The 21778-nt window shown below is 41.4% G+C and overlaps 2 protein-coding genes across 3 annotated transcripts; one reads left to right on the top strand and one right to left on the bottom strand.

The window, feature by feature from the left end:
- Positions 1–2242: 2242 nt before the first annotated feature.
- Positions 2243–14911, top strand: aurka (aurora kinase A). The gene is made up of 9 exons (XM_054785443.1): positions 2243–2530; positions 2676–2741; positions 6248–6608; positions 6688–6730; positions 6805–6996; positions 10886–11024; positions 11134–11282; positions 11398–11572; positions 14180–14911. Exons 2-9 carry the CDS (start codon positions 2679–2681, stop codon positions 14351–14353), a joined length of 1296 nt encoding a protein of 431 aa, XP_054641418.1. The 5' UTR covers positions 2243–2530; positions 2676–2678; the 3' UTR covers positions 14354–14911.
- Positions 14912–16132: 1221 nt separating this feature from the next.
- Positions 16133–21560, bottom strand: slc32a1 (solute carrier family 32 member 1). Of its 2 annotated transcripts, XM_054785442.1 has the most exons (4): positions 21354–21560; positions 21212–21280; positions 20613–21100; positions 16133–18417 (listed from the first exon to the last, which is right to left on the bottom strand). In XM_054785442.1, exons 3-4 carry the CDS (start codon positions 21003–21005, stop codon positions 17230–17232), a joined length of 1581 nt encoding a protein of 526 aa, XP_054641417.1. In that variant the 5' UTR covers positions 21006–21100; positions 21212–21280; positions 21354–21560; the 3' UTR covers positions 16133–17229. The 2 variants fall into 2 exon arrangements, with proteins under 2 accessions (XP_054641417.1, XP_054641416.1); XM_054785441.1 differs by having other exon boundaries at positions 20613–21560.
- Between the last annotated feature and the right edge of the window lie 218 nt (positions 21561–21778).

Genomic DNA, 21778 nt, shown 5'->3' with positions numbered 1-21778 from the left:
AGTCCATTTAAATAATAAACATTTTATATCATGTATTTTTTACATTAGTAATTCATGTTACGCTATACACATAATTTGGTAATAAATTGATATCAGACAACAAAAAAATCTGAGGAGCCACTTGGCAGCCGAAATAGTCGGCTCTTTTTAGTGAGTCGAGTCAAAATAATCGACTCTCTAAAAAGTGCAGTAATTTCCATCACTACGAACTACAATTCAGAAGCCACGTGACATCACACTAGCGTTAAAATTGACCCACCGACTCCGCACCCACTTCCGTAGTATGCCCTGCACAGGTTTGGCCGCCAACATCGTGTGCAGACTCCAGAAAGACTGCATTGATAAACATTGTCCTCGGACATTAATTGCTCTAATAGACGGTTCAAAAGACCAGATCTGTCATGTTTCAAGTTACCCATAAACAAATACATGTATGCGTCATAAAAATGTTGTAGATTTATAACACTGGTTGTTGTAAATAAACAGGACTGGAAATACTTAAAGTGTATATTGTGGAGGACTCCCACACAATATAGCTAAAAGGTCATTTGTTTCTGTGGGTGATTAGTTGAATGAATGATGAGGCAGTGATGATGATAATTTATATTATATACTATATGATTATATGATACATCTATCAAATGTATGAACAATGTCACTACTGAAATAAATGTTGCATTGTGTAAATACTTCCAGTTAAATATCAATTTAATATAAATGTTGTATTGTGTAAATGCTTCCAGTTAAATATCCATTTGCTTTTAAATCAAATTTCTGTTGTTTCTTATGGTCATGAAAAATAACCTGATTTTTTTTTTTTAAATCAAATTACTGGAATGGTAATTAATGGATTTGTGGAATGGTAATGAATGATGTCATCTGTGGTTCTACCCACACTTGCAGTTTATGTTGTTGTTTTTTTTTCATTTTATTAGGATTTAGTATTATTTTGTATGTTAATTGTTAAGCGTTGATAACACTGTAAAGAATAAAAAACTAAAATAAAGAAGGAAAAAGTTTCTCCTATTTTACCTCAAGTGTCCTTGATATTAAGCAAAAACGTTTGAGCGCTGTAACTCCTCAACAGAGGATGGTCTCTATCTACTGGTGGGATAAGACAAGGATCTACTTTGTCCTGCTTTGTATTTATAAGGTGTTTATTACTTTTGTTTGCTGTATTTGTATTGTATCTTATTTAGTTTACTTATTTTTAGTAATAAATATTAATTTATTGGCCGTCACATTCCACTATTGAAAGGTATTTTATTCTCAAACTCAATTATTATGTATCAATATACAAAAGGACATATAATACAACAATATAAGACAATGACAATGTCAGCAAAATTAGAAAATCATTTACTAATTTCATTTTATTACATACAATTGTGTGAGCAAAATAAAGTCCATAGTGCAAAATAAGTAACCAAAAACAAAACCTATTGGCTCTCACTCACACCCTTTGGCTTGAACAACACAACAAAACATTTACAGACATTTTTTAGAATAAACACAGAAGACATCTGAAAATGTCGATACTGCCCTGGTGGCTCGATCTACTTTCATTTACCTATGTGACGTTGAGGCCATTTTACCACATTGTAGTACTTTGCTGGTGAACTGAGAAGCAGTTACTGCTCCCTTGCATTTATGTGTTACATTGATCAAAAGTTCTAACAGCATAAATATAATTATGATTGGAAAGCAGAGTTGGAATACGTACTAGGGGCACGGTGGAGAGGTAGTTCAGTGTTTGTACAGTACAGTACAGTACATTGATTAACCACATACGCATAGTGGTCCATTGTGCATTTTGTCACCAACGGCGTACCATACGTCCGAAGTACGCATGCGCAGTATGGGTTGGGTAGGTTTGGAATGGAAGGCTATCGTTCCGAAAAAATAAACATATTCATCATGACACTAATGTCTCCTCTTCATTATGTTTGTTGTCACAAGAAATAGCCATAAAGTTTATGTTGTCCTCATCAGATCAACGTTGCTGCTCCCTGCTGTTGTGGAAGAGTTTTCATGACGTTTCGGCTTATCTCAATGTAATATATCTTTAAAAAAACATCGTCTAAATATAACAAACGGAAGATATATTCAATATAAGATATAATGAACCTATTCGAGCTATCATGACGTCACGTTTCAAACTGCTTCCAGCCAATGGGAAAGGCGTTAGTACATTATCTCAGCCAATCGCAGCGCGCAATGAGTTTAAAGGTTGTGAAGCGAGGGACGTTTGAAATTAAACAAGCGACTACCGGCGACGTTTGGCTCTTCATTCTAGGCTTCCTAATAGTCTGTTTTTTATTATAGACCAAAATGAAAACGGACCAGTGGTAGTGGTAGTATCTGCATTTAGAAACGTCTAAAATCTGCCTGACTTTTCTCTCGTGTACGGCCTCCGTAAACATTTTCAAACGATAGCTGCCAGCTAGTGAGGCTAGGCTAACGTCACCTCACTTGTCAGCGACCTTTTCGGGAGTGGTTGCTCGCCATCGCCGTGCAATATTGTATTTAGGTAAGTTACGCTACAAAAACGCCAAACTAGCCATTTCTGTGTTGTGCTGTAGCGTTTTCTGCAAGGCTAGTAGTTGGCCTTGAACGCAAGCTAATGTTGCTAACAGATGCTAACCGCTAATAAAAGTCGGTGTTCTTTTTTTTAGAATATGGAGACTGATGCTAGGCTCAGAGTACTGAGCGAGCCGAAGGCCCAGAGGCATGACGTGAAGGTAAGAAAGTCAATTTACGATACCATGCCGACTTTATTTCGAAAGTCCTGTAAACAACCACCTTTGAAAACCGAGTGCTTTACATCGCACCATTTTGGGAGCAGAAATGCAAAAGCTTGCGCTTCGATTTCGATACCGCCAAGAGCAGCTGACCCAATGTTGTGCCGAGTTTTGCATGGCAGTGTTGGGCAAGACCATTTAAAAACGAAAAAAAAAATGTAAAACGACTTCTCAAAAGCACAGACAGCCAGTGGGGTGAGGGCGAAGTGGATGTTTCCTGTAGCCGGAGACGGGGGACAGAAGATTGGCTCACTTTAAAATAAAGTGTCTTACTGTAATCTTACAGTAACGTGATGAAGCCATGCATCGAGTGCAGCCATTTAACCTTTGCGAGCTGCTATAAGTGAAAATAGCTTCACCACTGTGCCAATTTGACAGTCTAGTTTACAATCACTATCTAACCTGGCTTTCCATGCAGTGCTCAGTGGCCCAAGTCAACAGGGGTGTGCCACTGGGTCCAAACCCATCACTTTAGTCTTGTTTTAATTTAAAAAATGTACCATCCCACCTTTTAATGTCATCAAGACATGCAGGAGGGGTTAAATTGAAGTAGTTTGAAGTACTCAATAAAATGTGTTCAAGGTCGGTAGGTCTGAGACTGGTGTTAATGTGCTAGGGCTGCAACTGACAATTCTTTTCTTGGTTGATTAACTGTAATCTGTTAGGCCCAAATCAGTATGAACCAAATGCAGTTAGTGGTTTGGCCCGCAACATATTGGAAAAGAGGCAAAAATCACTGTTTCCCCAAAGTCATGGCTGATGTGTGTGAATATCTTGTTTCAAAAATAAATATAGTGGGTCTGCGTTCATGGATGACTAAGGAAATTAAAAAGTATATATTTGAGAGGCTGAAATCAGGATAGTTACATTTTAAAAGAAAAAAAACAATCGAATACCAAAATAGTTGTCGATTAATTGGATGGTTATCCATCCATCCATTTTCTATGCCGCTTCAGGGTTCCCCTAGGATTTTTTTGAAGCTGTGGTGGTCGGCTGCATGGGAGGTTGGACTGCCGCCGCTGTGTCGTGCCGCTACTGCGTCTGCATTTTTTCTTTTTTAGGACAAAGCATTTTTTTGACTAACTTTTTTTCAACAGCTAGCAGAGCATGAACTAAGAACATTGCAGAACTGTTAATTTAATGGCAAAGTTGGTGAGAGCGCTGTATGCATCTATCTATATATCATATAGTGTATATCCATTCATACAATATATTACTTAAAACTGCTTTTTAAAAATTTTTTTTTAACAAACTCTAATTCTTAAGGTGTGGCGGCTTTGATTTTGTAGTGGCACACTACCACCATCAATTACATGTAGAGGAAACACTGCACTTGTCCTCACGAGGATGGCAGGGGAATGCTGGAGCCTATCCCAGCTGACTTTGGGCGAGAGGCAGGCTACACCCTGGACTGGTCGCCAGCCAATTGCGGGACACAGACAATTTTTCACACTCACATTCATACCTATGGAAAATTTAGAGTCTGATAATTGATTTAAACATCTATTAACCAACTGCCCTACGCAAGGGAAATCCTGTTTAAATGGGGGGAACCTGAAGGCTTGATAGGAAGGAGTAAGTCTTCTAACCACTTCAGTCACTGGCTTATACCGATCGAAAACAGCAGAGCAGGGGACAGAGATGGCGGGGCAGAGGCGCAAGCCCTTGTAGTGGCAAACTTATCTATAAAATAAAATTTAGGGAAAAAATGGCCCACACAAAGTTGGGAATTACTAGTTTGTAAAATGTTCTGCTTTGGCTCAAAAGGGAACTATGGGTATACAATATAATATACTACAGTACTCCCTCGTTTATTGCGGTTGTTTCCAGACCAGATTTTGACAAGTGAATTTCCGCGAAGTAGGATTCCTTTTTTTTATTAAATCTAATATTTTTGTAACTGGAGCATAGAAAACCTGTTGAACTTCTAAATATGATTTTAAACATTAGAGCCCTCTAAATAAGAAATAACTGCCCTATAGTCATCTTTACACTCCTATTACCCAATGTAGCAGACACAATAAAAGAAGACATTGGGAGCGTTCCTTGTTTATTTTATCCCCCCCCACACACACACACACACACGCACACACGCACGCACACACACACATTCTGTGCTGTTAACCACAGTGGCTATTGTCTCATCAGTGTAACATTAGTGACACCTAGTGACATACACATCATCACAACATCTTTTAATGATTCTTCTGAATGCCTTTTGTATTTTAGTTAATTTAGCCATTTTTATGCTTGAAAATGCTTCATTTAGGCAAAAAAAAGACAATTTGCTTAAATATGCATATTTTTGGCTACTATTAGGCCATATTCAACTATGAAACCACGATGATTTAGTAATTAATGTATTTGTTTAAAAAAACGTGATCGTGAAGCTGAGAAATTCAAAGTGCTAAGTGGTGAAGAATTACTGTATATCCTAACTTCAAAAGCGACCAAGACTGTTTTTTACCAATGGCTCAATAACTACCAAGAAAAATGGGGGTCCACACAAAAATGGAAAAAAAGAATGTTTATCAAATAAAAGTAATGTGTATACTGCAATGTGAATACAGTCAAACCTGTCTATAGCGGCCACTAAAGGGAAACGGCAAAAGTGTCCGCTATAGACAGGTGGCCGTTATAGACAGGTTGGAGGCCATTTTGAATTTGTGCGCGCACATATTAACATGTCTGTGATTAGAAGATTGTTGTCTTTGCAGATACATATAATTATACTGTTACATGTTGACCAGTAAAGGGCACTGTGAGACTGCGGATAAAAGTTGTAAAGCACTACTAGGTTAATAAATCGCTGTTAATAAAGTGCATCTGCGACGTGAGTCTCTCCTTCCCCACAACAAGGGGCATTACAGTATTGACCAGTGCACATTGTCTCACACCAGGAAATAAACGGTGTCACTGTCTGCAACAAGCTCCAAATAAGACGTCTTTTTTTATGTCGAACAACTGGCAGTTTGTGTGGATCTTGTGAATGATTGTGACTGAGCTAGGACTCAGTAATTAAAGTGTACACACGACTGCTTCATTGCTTTAAAAAAATGAAACTTTTTCGTGCATGAAGCTTCTGCTTGAGTCGGCATTTTGGCCGCTATATGGGATACAAAATGGGTGGCCGCTGGCCGCGTTAGACAGGTGACCGCTATACACAGGGTCTACAACACGTAAATTTTCTGCGGGGGATTTGTCAGTGGCCGCTAAGACAGGTTTGACTGTATGTAAGTCTGTGTGAGTACAAAGGTGTTGTAGAACAAACTAAGATAAGAAGCAGTCTGTGTGGTGGCCACGGCAGGAGGCCACAGGTGGACCTGATTGTGCTGACCGCCCAGCTTTCAGCAGAGGAAGAACAGGAGAAATGTATCTAATGTATTTCTATGTAATGTATTTGTTTGATCATTCAGCGTATTCACTGTATTTTCCTGTAATTACAGCTAGGAGATGCTGGCCCTATGCGAATCCCTGTGTCCCACCGGTCACAGACAGCTCCGAAGGTTTTAGTACCACCATCCCAACAACCACCACAGGTTTTGGGTGTGTCAAATGGACCTCAGCGCATTGTGCAGCCGATGACCCGCCACAAGTCCGTCCCTCAAGTCTCCGTTGCCGCCAAGCACACTTCTGCTGATGAGAATGTCAAGCCTGCGACCACAAATCCCGCGGCCCAGCCCAAACCTAGTTTCCAGCGCAGCCAACAGAAGATCAATGAGCCCAAGGTGAACCCAGCAGTGACAAAACCTGCTGTGGGATCTGCTAAACCAGCAATGGGACCGACCAAACCTCAGATGCAACACAGTATGGTCGCTTTAAATGTGTCATTGGTGTGTGCTTGTGGGATGTTATTGCTAAAATATGTGCTTTTGTATTTAATAAGACAAACCAGCCAAGAAAGATTCTGCTGACAAGACTTCATCAAAGTACGTCTTTACAATTCCTGCACGTCCCATCTACCTATGCTGTTGTTGACACTTGTTTGCCTGCCATCATGTAGGAAGCAGTGGAGCCTGGACAACTTTGAAATTGGTCGCCCGCTAGGCAAGGGTAAATTTGGCAACGTTTACCTGGCCAGAGAGCGAGAGACCAAGTTCATCCTGGCCCTGAAGGTGCTCTTCAAGAAGCAGCTGGAGAAGGCGGGTGTGGAGCACCAGCTGAGGAGAGAGGTGGAGATTCAGTCTCACCTCAGGTAAGGACAAAGGAGGTATTCTGTGAAGCGAGTTTAGTGGGTTAGCGAGCTGTGTTGAGTTGAAAGCCGGATTTGTGTGTTCAGCAAAGGTAGCTCTCTTTTAAAGCAGCTTTATCGCCATGGTAACTTAGGCTAATCTCATAGCCTGGTCGGGACCAGGTTATGTCCCGGCTTTCATCTTAAAATCAACTAGTGGTGCCGCTATTAAACTACGCTATTATAGGTCTGACACAAAATTTTTAAACTAAACCTTCTTAAATATCTTATTTAAAGGGCCTTTTTGCAACAGTTATGTTACCTGAAGGCACTTTGTTTATAATTTGTTGCAAGCATTACATCCCGCCTTCTTCCTTGAACGATAGCACCTTGGACCTGGATAAGAGGGGAAACATCTTTTTTTAAGATCATCAAGCTAGTCCAATTAAAAAAATATATACAAATTTTACTTTTTTCTTTTTTTTTTTTTCTGGTAAGTTTAATAATACGAGGTCCATTTCTTCTGTAGATGACCCGACCCCTCTGCCTAGTTCAAACAGATTTAAACTGGGCATTATTAAATCGAACAGTTCATGCGTAATTCCCCCCACACACACGTGAGTTGGAGCAGTGAGACAATCATCTCGATATAATGTACTCTTCTCCAGCAGGTATAAAGGCGACCTAGTGCCAAGATGCTGAAACCAATGCAATAAATTTTATTCGGAACAAGAAAGGCGCTCTTGTGACACCGCTAGTCTTTACAGGGTTTTTTTGTTTTTTTAAAAAGTGAAAACTACTGTGCGACCCACTGTTGGGTCACTACCCACCATAATCGCTGCTGTAGGGTGTTTTAGCCAAATCCAAAAATTATGCATATTGATGCAAATATTACCTTTTTTTTGCCCAAATTAAGCATTGTCAAGCATAAAAATGGCTAAATGAACAAATACCTATACTATACAAGGAATTAAGAAGCCACATTAAAATTGTGAATGTAGTAGTCTACATTGGTCACTAGGTGTGAGTAATTGTTCGGTGAGACAAGCACCGGACTTGATTGCTGGAACAGAGTTTTGTTGCAGGTTTCAGTTATCTTCACAAGAGGCAATTATCATAATACGGGCTACTGTTGTGCCCCAAATCCAACTCTCTTTGAACGCTCTGAACCCTTGATGTCACTTCCGGTCCATATGGTCGGGAGACATTTATTGTAACACATGAGCATGAATCTTATGCCTTAAATGGCTTATATTCGCTGACTACTATATTGGGTAATACGAACGTAAATGTGACAATAGGATTGTTGTTTTATGTCTAGAGGGCTCTAATGTTAAACTGTTGAAGGTTTTGTATGCCATAGCTATGAACGTATTCCATTTTTAAGAAGGAATCGTACTTCGCGGAAATTCCCTTATCACAGTTGCGTCGGGAGCCAGTTAACCGCGGCAAACGAGGGATCACTGTAGTTGATATCACAGGAAAAATGACAAAAAACCCAGGTCCTGACCCATTTATTCCTGTTTAACGTCTAAGAACGAAACACGATCCAGAAGTTTCAGTTCAGACTGGAGAGTATTCCATGCAGATGGGCCAGCAACTTGAATGCCCCCCCCAATTCAGTCCGAACCCAAGGAACAGACGTGTCACAGGACAGAGCTTTTATGGAAGCAGGCCAAAGAGACCCTTGTAGATCAGAGTCATCAAATGAGTGTTCAATGACGGCCAGTCAGCTTTGGTGTACAGTTCAGTGGTGCATAAAGGCGAGCACAGCCAGTAACAACCTTCAAAGCACAATGGTAAAGAGTATTTAATGACTGGAGACATTTTGTTGATGGTAGTCATGGGCAGGACGTCAAGCAACGTTATAAAGTTTTCTGTTACAAGACGTTTCCGAGCTCTGAGGGAAAGAAGAGGACAGTTGTTTGCTGACGGTAGGTTGTTCTTTCAATAAAATGTTGATCAACCAGCTCGTTAACATCTGGATAGATATTAAAATATCCTCTTTATTCGTAATTATGGTCGCGACCGTACACTGCTGATAGATAATTCTGGAGCGAGTCTCGTGGTTACCAACCAAAATTAAATAAATTTATGGGAATTGCATACAGGACCATGAAACGACAAAACTCCCATCTGTACTGCTTTGTTTTTTCTCTGCGTTAACCAGCTGTTTCTGCAGACGAGATTGTACAAGATCAAAAGGCATGCTAAGAATTCAAAGGCTTAAGTGAATGTGAACAACTGTCATTGTCATATAAAAACTAAAGTAGGGGTGTCACGAGACGATGCACGAGTTTGGGTTCCTGGGGACAAGACAAGATTTTAACAGTTTTAAGAAAAGTACAATGGAAAAAATACAGTACAATTCGCAGTTCCACATGTCGGAAGAAGCAAAGTTTATTTAATCCTACCCCCCACACATTTATTCACTTCCTGTATTTCATGTGATCTTTTTAATACATACAAAAGTGATAAGTAACGTATCAGCGTTATCAGGGTTTTCTCACAATCCTAATAAATAATAATAAATAAATACAAATAGACATAACACAAGTTCAAGACTTCTCTTCCTTGTATTTTGCAAACATCATTCTTAAAATGGCTCATCTCAGTGCATTGAGTTCCTTACTCAATCCGTTCCATAATTTGATTCCACATACTGAAATGCTGTGGGGTTTTTAGCGCTGTTCTAGTGTTTCAAGTTGACTTTTTCCCCTCAGATCATATTTCTCCTTGGTTGTTTGCTTTTATGCATAATTTTTAGCTGTTTGAAAATTTACTAAATCAGCTAATTTTTATATTTGTCATTCCATCTATTTTCTATGCTGCTTATCGTCATTAGGGTTGCGGGTATGCTGGAACCTATCCCAGCTGACTTCGGGCGAGAGGCAGGGTACACCCTGGACTAGTCGCCAGCCAGTCACGGGGCACATATAGACAATCATTCACACTCACGTTCATACGTATGGACAATTTAGAGTCGCCAATTAACCTAACATGCATGTTTTTGGAATGTGGGAGGAAACCAGAGTACCTGGAGAAAACCCACGCACGCACAAAGATAGCATGCAAACTCGACTCAGAGATGCCCAATGGAGATTCAAACCCAGATTTTCCCGATCTCCCGACTGTGTGGCCAACATGCTAACCACTCGGCAGCCAGATTGGGAACTACTTAAGCTGTTTTCATTTTGTTTGGAAATTTGTTTGGAAAGTTCTACGATCTTGTTAATGACCCTTTTTATCGTATCCATAACAATCAGTTGTTTTTGGTTTACAATTATTGACAATATCAGAGATTTTCTTTTTTGTTACATCAGTGATTAAAATGGAATTAGGATTCCTGTTTAGTTTCATTCCTTTTCTCAGCTGTCCAGAATTTTGGAATCTCTTCTTCCAGTTTTGGTCCAGTATTTACAAAGTAGTTATTAAACTTATCACCTACCTCATTGATATCATCGGTATTTCCAATCATAAAAATCCATAAAAAGAGCAACACTAGATATATATTTTTTTTATATCCAATGATTGACTAAAATTGTTTTAAAATTTCCTAAAACCATACTCAAATGTCAAAGTGATTTTTGTCTCAAATATTTTTCAACTGGTCGATCACTATTTTTTCCAAACACTTGTCAAGATAGTTTTATAATTGGTCTTTTGTTTTGCATCTGAGGGTTCATCTTTTTTTTAATAATGTGAGGACATTGTGCCTTTGTCTAATGATTATTCAACTTTGAGGATATCTTATGTTACATTTTTGTTAGCATGTCTTTAAAGCAGAAGACCTTTTAAGGACAAAACATGAAGGTGGTCCACCAAGGGCGTCGCTTTCTGCATGAAAATGTAATTTTCGCTATGTGTACTATCACAAGATTATTCTATGCTTTTCCTGAATGCTCCACTACAGGCACCCCAACATCCTGCGCCTGTATGGCTACTTCCACGACGAATGCCGTGTGTATCTCATCCTGGAGTATGCACCCAAAGGCGAACTCTTCAGTGAGCTGCAGCGCTGCGGACATTTTCCCGAAGCGCAAAGTGCAACAGTAAGTCTAGTTTTGCCTCGTTTCACACTTTGAACAGTTGTGGTGGGTTTGTGTGAATAAACGATAAAGAAAGGCACCCTTGCTGTGATCCCTGTGTTGCACTAACTAGTACATCATGGAGCTGGCGGACGCCCTCAACTACTGCCACTCCAGAAAGGTGATCCACAGGGACATCAAACCTGAGAACCTTCTCCTGGGGGCCACCGGAGAGCTGAAGATTGCTGACTTTGGCTGGTCTGTTCACGCGCCCTCCTCCAGGTATTTACTTGTGTGTATATATATATATATTTTTATTATTATTATTATTATTATTATTATTATTATTATTATTATTATATACTGTTACGGAAACATACTGTCTGCCTTTGTGCAGGAGGTCGACTTTATGTGGAACACTGGATTATTTGCCCCCGGAAATGATTGAAGGAAGAACTCATGACGAGAAGGTTGACCTGTGGAGTCTCGGTGTGCTTTGCTACGAGTTCCTGGTTGGAAAACCCCCATTTGAGACCAAATCCCACGAGGACACTTATCGCAGGATATCCAAGGTAAGGCATGAATAGCAGTGACAAATGACAATTTGTCAATGCAATGACAATGCACTCAATTATTTTGAAACCACACCTCTTCTTCCTACTCCTTTTGGACATGTGGAACTGTGGGGAAAAAAATGATTCATGAGATGTATTCCATTGTAACCTTCATGTTCAAATAAACTAAATTAAACCAAACCAAAACACCTACGAGTTAGATCATAGATTCTTTACCTGAACTCCATATATGTCTGTGAAGGTTAGTTAATCCACTTGCTGAGAAGCATTCACTCAATTCTACGCCATTTTTCAGCCATTTAATCGTTTTTTTTTTGGGTTTTTTTTTTTGTAAGCCAACTCCTCCCACATTCCCTCCTCAACCAATTCAAACTAATCAAACGTCAATGTTCATTTAAGACACGTTGGCTATCAGGATTTTTATCGCCCCCTACTGTTATGTTCAGCTTGATCTACAGCAGTAGTTCTCAATTATTTTCTGTTCCCTCCCTCCCTTCCCCCCCAGATTTGAAGTATGATTGAGAAACGTATCTATTTTTATCTGTACTCTACAATTGAACTAGAAACTGAAACCAGAGAAGTGCAACAAAATGGAGAGCAGTGAAGCATGCAAGTGTATTTAAGAGTTAAATTACATGCCGAGTACGACAAATTCATAAATGCTGGCAGGTCTGCACTACTATTGAAAGTCCTCCCTGCCTCTCATGCCCCCCTGACAGTTAAAAAAACAATGTCAAGGTCTGAAAGGATTGTCTTACCTGTAATCGTTGGACTTAACTGAATACCATGGTGGCCTCCATGCCGTGCTCACATTAATGGCTGGATATCTTCCCCATGGTCCCGCAATTACCTTTTACTATGACTAATACCACCTTTACATTGGACAAGCATCTACACAGCTGAAGTATTGTACATTTTATGATTTATATTATTTCTTATCATAGTTAATAGTTTATTTAAAAACAAGATACAACATGACATTGACCTAGTCTAATAGATGCCGACTACTCTCTCCAGTTGAGTAAATGTACTGTATGTATGTATTAGGGGTGTTACAGGATCTCGCAAGATTAAAAGATGACCAGATTTCTCTGTCATGGGCACTAGGCTTGGGACAGTAATTAATTAATTAATCACACAATAAATTAATATGAACTTGATCATTTTTGCCAGGCTCAATAAATAGCAATGTGCATGTGTCTGTTTCCCTCATCTCCAAACAGGCAGGAAGAGGGTTCACACACTCTGCAGAATAATAGAAATTAAATTAGTAGATTGCAATACTTACTTAATTTTCTATGCTGCTTAATTCTCATTAGTGTCACAGGGGTATGCCGCAGCCTATCTCAAATGACTTTAGGCGAGAGGCAGGGTATGCCAGCCAATCGCCGGACACATGTAGACAGGCAACCTTTTACACTCACATTCATACCTGTCACCAATTAACCCAACATGCTTGTTTTTGGAATGTGGGAAGAAACCAGAGTACCCCGGGAAAACCCACGCTTGCACAGAGAGAACATGCGAACTCCACACACAGATGCCCAAACAGAGATTTGAACCCAGATCTTCTGACTGCTAACCACTTGGCCACTCTGTGGCCTATATTGTCTTTTGTTTCTTATATTTTTTCCATTGTTCTTTTCTTAAAAATGTTAATCTTGTCTCGTTCTCATAGGCCCAATCTTGTGTATCGTCTTGTATCGTGACACCCCTGGTATTTGTATTGTTTTATTACACCGATTTATAATCCCTTTAGGACAGTGGTAGGGAACCTATGGCTCATTTGTTGACTGCATCTGGCTCGCAGACATTTTTTAACGCGATCAAATTTATTTACATTTTTTTCCCGCTGACATTTTAAAGTAAAACATTACAGAAATCCTTAAAAATAACATTCAAAATATAAAACTGCTTTTTAATCCGTCCATTTTCTACTGCAATGCGGATGGCCAGAGCCAATGACAGCTGTCCTTCCTATATTTTCTGGGTCAGACACCAAAACTTGATTACTATTGGATAATGCAGCAGCCTACCCAGGTCATTGAGATGTCAAGAGGTAAACTTCCCTCCTTTTAATCAAATAGTCAGCTAGCTAAATCTGCAGAGCAAGATACAGTATTACCACCACCAGTGTGTGAATGAAGAATGGGTTCATTTTCATTGTCTGCATAAAATCTATACTAATCTGTTGTTATTATTCAGTGAATGTAAAAGTAACCTTAAATGTTCATTTATCCCTTTCATTCATCATTTACAGTTTAATGAATGTAAAACTATGAAAGTTAACATTTATCCTAGCCTCTTTACTGCAGGAAAAGTGTCCTGTCTTTTATTGTGATTTAACAATTGCTTTCCCACCCTGAAATAAATGCTAAGTGACCACATACCTCCCCTTCCAACATGTTTGTGTTCATGCTTTCTTCTGTAGTTTATCCCTGCATTTAGTTGAGTCGATGCTCTGGAACACATTTTAGCACGCTTAAATTGAGCGCAAAATGAAACTGGATTTAGAATTTTTCCATTTCTCAGGGCTTCAAACTACAAGCCTCCTTTTAGCTCTTGTTTACCTTCTTGCATGTTCCTCCTGTCTCTGCTCGCCAGGTGGAGTACACATACCCCGCCCAAGCCAACATCAGTGCTGCAGCCAAAGATTTCATCTCTCGGCTGCTGAAGCACAACCCTGCACACAGAATGCCCATCCATGGAGTTCTCACTCACCCTTGGGTGCGCCAAAACTCCACCAAGAAGACCACGGATCTCAACAAAGACCAATGATCTTTTGAGTTTTCTGTTTTTTGCTGTGTAGATGCAACAACCACTAACAAATCATTTCATGCTGGTGTTTTTGTCCTGCAACTTGAGCAATTGCACACACACCCCCGTCACCCCTTCACTCTTGCTGTAAATATTTGACTGTTCTTTTTTTTTTTTTGGCGCATTTGTTGTACAAATTTTACTGAAATACCATGAGTTGAATAAAAATTTAATTATTCATGAGAGAAGCTGTATGTTGAATGTGACGCTCAGTGAGTGTTAGATTGAGTACAGTGGCCGATATAGGCATATGCGCAGAAACATCCAAACGCTCCGAAAAGAGATGTTCCAAACCGTAAACCCCATAAAAGAAATGCGTCTGGCAAATTCAAATAACAAAAGCAGCAATCGCATCGCTACAAGATCAAAACCAAAAGACCAATACTGCAAATGTCAAAAAACAATATACGGCACATGAGAAATGAAAACGGAAGTTAGCCAGGGCACCCAGAACTATGTAAGCATTTCACTAAATCTGCCTTTTCATTCTGCCTCAAAAGTCGGACAACTTTTTTCTGGGCATCTCGCTCATGTCTTTAAAGACCAACATGCCTCAGGTCTGTTTTCTTCCGTCACCTTGCAGCATTTCTCTCATGCAGTTGCTTTTGAAATTTGTGCGTTTTTTTTGGCATTTGCATTTTTTTTTTTTTTATTGGCAGCATTTACCCGTTGCATTTATTTTATGGTGTTTTTGTGTCCTCCAGCGTAGTTTAGTGTTTGGACAGCAAGGGGGCGCCAGCCCCGCCCACGGACCGGTAAACTTTCAGCAGAAATAACAGCGTTGTTTTCTATGTGAAAATATATAGAATTAAAATGCAATACGGAATGTGACCTGACGTCACGTCGGAGTCAAATTTGTGCTCACCGCATCAAGTCCCTTCTATGCCTTGTCCACTAGGTGGCGGTAGAACGACAAAAACGGTGAACAAGCCGGTGTAAAATGTAGGCCTGTACTTGATATATCCTTTGGGAGTTTTGGTCCGCAAACACGGAAGTAATTTTGAGGGGGTTCAGGGGAGATTTGTCTCCTGTACTGTTTCAAAAGGCAGCTTTGTTTCCCTGCATTTTTTAGCGTCTAAAAACAATTATATGCTATATTAAAGGGAGACGAGTCAAGTCCTCAAACCAAGCAGAAAACGGCCGCTCAAACTAAAGTATGTTTCCCTTGAGACCGCCTACAAGCTCATCGATTGGCTCTGCCCCTTTTTTTTGCTAACATGTGATTCGTCGTCCCCTCTCTCACTCCATAAGCGCACAGGTGTGACATCATGCACACCTGAGTTTTTTTACAATAACATTTAAATCTATGAGCGTGTACGTGTTTTTGTGTACCTCTGTAATTTTTTTCCATGTCTGTAAATATTTTTAGCCTATTTTCTTTATGTGCATTGCAGGTCATTTATCCTACAGTGAAAGTATTGACTTGAACAGAAAGAGAAGAAAAGAAAACTTTCACCAGCTTTTTGATGTTCATTTTTTGCAGCCATTTGAAGTTAAATGTATGTTTGTGCGCCCTGCAGAAAGAAGCGTGCAGTCTTTCCAGATGTTGCTTCGGAAACAACAGTGCGGATGAACAGGTAACAGCAGAAGGAAGCTTGTGCATGCTTGGAGGACAAAATCTGCTTCTTAATTTGAGCGCACGCATTGAATTTCCGCATGCACTGCACCTGTTATTTTTGTATTTGACTTTTCCACCATTTAAACGTGCACCACAATATAACAATCCACCTAAAAATAAATACATGAGTGCATCTACATCATTTTCCGTCCTTTATTACCGAGGAGGTGGAGAGAAAAAATACATGTTCTGACCGTTTTAGTGTTACATAAGACCACACACATTTTATTTTGACAATATAATTTCACTTAATCTTTATTCTTTATTAATTTTCCACGATATATGATAACGACTTTGAGATATACATTCCATCTGTTTTGAAACCACAATAAACACACTACACGTATTGTTTTTTTTTTAAAATAACATTTCCACAGGACCCATTTTGATTGCACAGAATGAAAAATGTCTGTATGCACATCCCCCCCTCTCTTATTTTTTTCCCCCCATACACCGAATTTCAAGACAGAAGTTGTATATCAAATTCATGTTGAGAACAGGCCATGTGTTTGGAATGTGATGACGAAATGTTGCAGTCGGAGTTTAATTTTATCTGCCAATCGAAGATTAAGAAATGCTAAAAAATGAATCCAATCTACCACTAAGAATAATCGATATATATAGTTTTTAAATATTCACTACCAAGTGTTTTGTTTTGTTTGTGTGTGCGAGAAATATCATACATTCAATGCATAGTTTGAAAAGATGCTTAGGTCCAATTTCCTACGGAAATATCTTTCATTTATTTTAATTTATTATTCATAATTAAAATGCACCCACGAGTATTTCTACTGCTGTTTTTTTTTTTTACATTGTCGCTGACCGTTTGTGAATTTATTGCATGTTTCCCTCAATAAATTATTTTAAATAATGAAATTCAAACAGATTAAGGTAAAGTGACATATATTTTTTGCACTTAACGTCCAATCACCTTTGTGAGTATTATAATCCTGTGTTTGAATATTTTGACATGTTAATGCAAGGCCTCGCTCTCTCTCGCGCTCTCCTTTTCTCTCTCACTCACGCACACACACACTTTAAATCCCTACCATAATAGTTGTACCTCATCTTGACCTCGCAGGTGTGCGTGGTTTCCCTAAAGCTGCACGTGTATGGTTGCGAGCATGCGCGCATTTTTACGCATGAACTAAAGAAGCCAGAAGAGGGCCAGCAGATGTTTGGCTTTGGGTGGGTGTGTGTGCGCGCGCGCGGATCGCTTCTATTCCTCTATGTTGTATCTGAAAGCCTCTATGAGCCCCTCCGTGGAGTGGATGAAGCCGGATATGCTGCATATACCGCCTATGACGAAGATGGACACGTCAAAGAAGACCTGGTGCCACTGCAGCTTCCTCCACAGCAGCTTTAGGTGAAAGAGGCTGGGCAGCAAGAAACACAGACCCGCCCCTGTCAAGCTGCCTGTCAGACCCATGAGCAGAGCGAAGTGCGGCACATAGATGGCCATGAGCAGCGTGAAAACCACCAGACTGCAGCGCAGCGTCAGCCCCCACGACTTCAACCGTCCATCGCCGCCGTAGCAGTCCGGGAAGAAGGCGCGGCCCCCTTCCTGGAAGAAGCTCTTCTCCAGGACCTCGACGGCGGCGAAGAAGGGCAGCGGGTAGGAGAGCAAGGCTTTGGCCACCAGGAAGATGTTGACCACGGCGCGGATGCCCGGCGGCAGGTTGTCCGTGATGACTTCCTTGGTGGCGTCGGCCCACGTCAGGTAGGCCACCAGGGCGAAGAGGCCCTTGAGGATGCAGGCGGCGATGTGCGTCCAGTTCATCATGCAGTGGAACTCGCTGGGCTTCTGCATGTTGCCCTCCAGCGACGGCAGGAAGATCTGCGACGTGTAGCTGAAGACGATGATGCCGATGGAGATGGGGAATTTCTTGACGTCGATGTAGAACTTGACCTTGTCCCAGGCCCACACCCGCGCCCTGGACAGGCAGTAGGCGATCACCAGGATGTTGATGACGAAGTGGGCCAGGGTGCACAGCAGGCTGAACTTGGACACGGCCTTGAGGTTCTTGAGGAAGGCGCAGGGCAGCAGGGCCGCGGTGGCGATGATGGCCCAGGACTTTTGCGAGATGGGCATGTTGGGGAAGCTGTTGTACATCAGGTTGCCGCTCACCACCACGTACAGGATGCACGTCATCACCAACTCGATGATCTGGGCTACATTCACGACGTGGCCCCCCAGCGTGGGGAACCGGGGTGCGCAACAGGCGTTGGCAATGTCCACGTAGGAGTCCCGGACGCGGACCAGGCGTCCGTCCTCGTCCTCCTCGTACAGACAGGCGATGAGGATTTTGCCCGTGTAGCAGCACACCACGGCGGCGAAAATGATGAGAAAGAGTCCGAGGTAGCCCCCATGGAGGATGGCGTAGGGCAGCCCGAGCACGAACATCCCCTAAAAAAAAGAACCACATGAATACTGTCGTCAACGGCAATCATACTTTAGTACCTCCACAAACATCTTAGTCATTTTTATTTGCCCCTTTTTGGTTAATTACAGTACATTCTTTTGTGATCTTAGGTGAAAGGCCACACATCAAAAGCAAAACAGTCTTATCTTTTTCAAATAAGGGGTAAACATGTCAAATATCACAATTTAACATTTGCTTTATGCACAGTCAAGCCGGATTTGATCCCAATCAAGAGTTTTGGCCGGCAAATTAAAGAAAATGTTTTGTTGTTTATGTTTAATGTTAAGGGCCAGTTTGAAGTTCACTGTGAATATGCAGTGTCAGAAGGTGTGATTCAAACCAGATTCAATCCAGATCTCATCCATATTTAAAGTTAGGAAAATCACATTTGATATGTTTTGCTACTCATCAAACCTGCTGATTTGAACAAAAATCACCAAGCAGGGTCAAAAGCTATCATGTAAAACCAGTTTGGATCTAGATCCAATCCAGAATGAGCATGCGGCAATTTGGCAAAGTCTCAAGATTTTAACATGTTCAGACATTTAAATTCCTGTAGCCCAAATTCACCTGGATTGCAAGTTGTGACATCAAACCTGGTTTGATCCATGTCTGATCCAGATTGAGCATTTTAAATACATTTTAAATCACTTTCATATTCTGTGTGTCTATGATTGCGACACAAAGTACTATTTCTATGCAGGGTCCGAAGCTGTCTGGTCAAACCGAGTTTCATCCGGATCTGATCCAGATTGTAAAGGTGACATGGAGGTATGTGTTGTTTTTTTCTACTTGGGGAAACTCCATTCAACTGCATGTTTAAATGGGTGTGATGTTAAACCAGATCTGATACACATTTAAAGTTATCGTGGAAATTTCATTTGGTATGTTTTGCTGCGCATAATCTCTGCTGCTCTGATTTGAACAAAAATCACCAAGCAGGATCAAAAGCTGTCATGTAAACCCAGGTTTGATCTAGATCCAATCCAGAATGAGCATGTGACGACTTGAACAATCTCGTGATTTTAACGTTAAATTCCTGTCACACTGAAGATAAAATTCACTTGCAGTGCAAGGTGTGACATCAAACCTGGTTTGATCCATATCTGATCCAGATTGAGCATTTGAAATCTATTTAAGATGGAAAAAATCATGTACTTTAAACGTGTTATATTGCTTATATCTCTGACACAATTTACTATTTCTATGCAGGGTCAGAAGCTATCTTGTCAAACTGTGTTTCATATCTGGATCTGATCCAAATTGCAAAGTTGTCATGGAAGTTTGCGGTGGGGTTTTTTTGGTTGTTTTTTTTTGGGGGGGGGGGGGGGGGGGGGTTCATTTAATTGCACATTTAAACAGTCATATCTGTCAAATCTTAGTCGATTGGATCAAAACCTGCCAAAAATGTGATATCAAACCAAGATTAAATTTGGGTTCAATCCAGATTCCACACTGATGCATATAAAAGGTCTCATAAAGAGATGCTCTTCGCTCATTCATTCATTTGTGGCTGTCATGACTCGTCCTGTCTTAGGAACGTGACGTTGTCGGTGCTCCGCTTTCCCCTCCCCTCCCCCGTTTTCTACGTCGTGTGTGGGTTTTCCACTTCGCTTTGAGCGCGTCCGCCCGCGCTCCCTCTTCCAACGTCACTAGCAGGCTGTGACGTCACGGCGATCGTCGCAGCCTTAATAAAGGGGCTCTGCGACCAAGATTTTTGTCGCAGAGCTGAGCCGCATTGTGACTGTTGGAACTTCCTTGTGGTCGCTCGAGTGATTTGAATGTTCACGCCCACTTTTTCCATCTCGCTCGGGTGCGCAATGGTTGTGCGTAATTGCGCACGGAATGCTTTTTTGTGAGCTTCATACGCAATTGCCAGTGTTTTCATTTAGTCACATTTGACGCTTAAATGTTGTATGTATTATGACTGCAAAAATCATTACATTGATTTTTATAGTGCCAAAATGTCTTCAATGAATCAGACAAAAGATGCGTGTATTTGTGTGGGAGGGTACATGGGGTATCCCCTTGTAATCATTATTTACTTCACTATAACATATTTGTTTCCTATCCTTATTAGTAATATGATTTAAATAAAAATGCATACTAAATAGGTAGAATCAATGAGTGTGTGTATTTATCAATGCGAGGTGTGTGCGTCCCAATTCGAGGCGCATACCTGGATGGCGTTGGTGACGTTCCATCCCGCCTCCCAAGCTGTGATCTTGGGTCTGACCTCCGCCAGTTCGTTGGTCGAACCTCCGTCCTTTGATGCTGACCGCGACGGCCCGGTGCCATCCCTCTGGTAGTGGCTGTCCCCCTCCAGCCCGTCACCATCCCCGACGCCCTCCCCGGGCTTGTCGTCGGTCGCCAGGATGTCCATCTGCATGCCCTGCCGGTGGTCGTAGTCCAGGTCGTCGCAGGCGGCGAAGCCCAGCGCCTCCTCGTCGGTCGCGGCCTGGAAGCCCATCCTGGCGAACATGCCGCTGACTTTCGCCTGCGATTTGTTGGTGACGGTCGTCGCCGCGTTCGACAGTTTATTCGACAGCTTGCTCCTAATTAAGGTCGCCATGTTTGCGCGCGGTGTTGCAACTTAATTTCTGCTTCTCCCCTCCCGCCGGTGACCAAAAAAGAGAGGCTACTTTGGGTGTGAGCTTTGCATCCACGCTTGAAGTAAGAGATGAGAAAAAAGCAAAATATTACAATGAAGACACTGACGGCTTTTTAGTTGCTATCTCCACTTTTTTCTCAGTGTGCGTCTCCTCAGGTTCATTTCACCTTCAGACGTCGCTGCTCCGCTTCTGCATCTTGCTCCCTTTCTCCTCCTCCTCCTTGAGCTCTGATGCTCTACGAGAGAGAAAAAAAGCCCACTTCACTTCTTTTGGCTCCAGATTCTGTGCGTAAAAGCGTTTTTACGCACCTGGATAAAGAAGCACCGTCGTGTGGGCCTTATGATATCCTTTTCATGCAAGATGGAAGGTGGTGCTCAGGTGCCTTCACTGATGCCAATGCGGTACCGTGGAGCCCGAGGGGGAAGGGGGTGGGGGTTGAGTGGGTGTATGGCACAAGCCACGTGTCCTACTCCAGCCTGCAAAGTAAACCCACCCTAGCTCCGACCCACCCTCGCTCGCTCCTTTTAGTAGAACCCCAGCACGAGAACACGGGAGAGATTTGCTGCATTTCTAGGGGAGGTGCTTGCGTACCCCCGCCACCCCCTCCCAGACTCATAATCTATAATACTTCAGCCCGACATCCAATGGCATTCCGGCGGCCTCAAACCTTGCCTAACTTCATATAAAAGGAGGCTGCGAGGTTTGTCACAAAGCCAAGCTCTTTGGATCTTTT

The sequence above is a fragment of the Dunckerocampus dactyliophorus genome, chromosome 8, assembly GCF_027744805.1.
Source record: "Dunckerocampus dactyliophorus isolate RoL2022-P2 chromosome 8, RoL_Ddac_1.1, whole genome shotgun sequence".
NCBI lineage: Eukaryota > Metazoa > Chordata > Actinopteri > Syngnathiformes > Syngnathidae > Dunckerocampus > Dunckerocampus dactyliophorus.
This window is presented reverse-complemented; position numbering and strand designations above follow the sequence as displayed.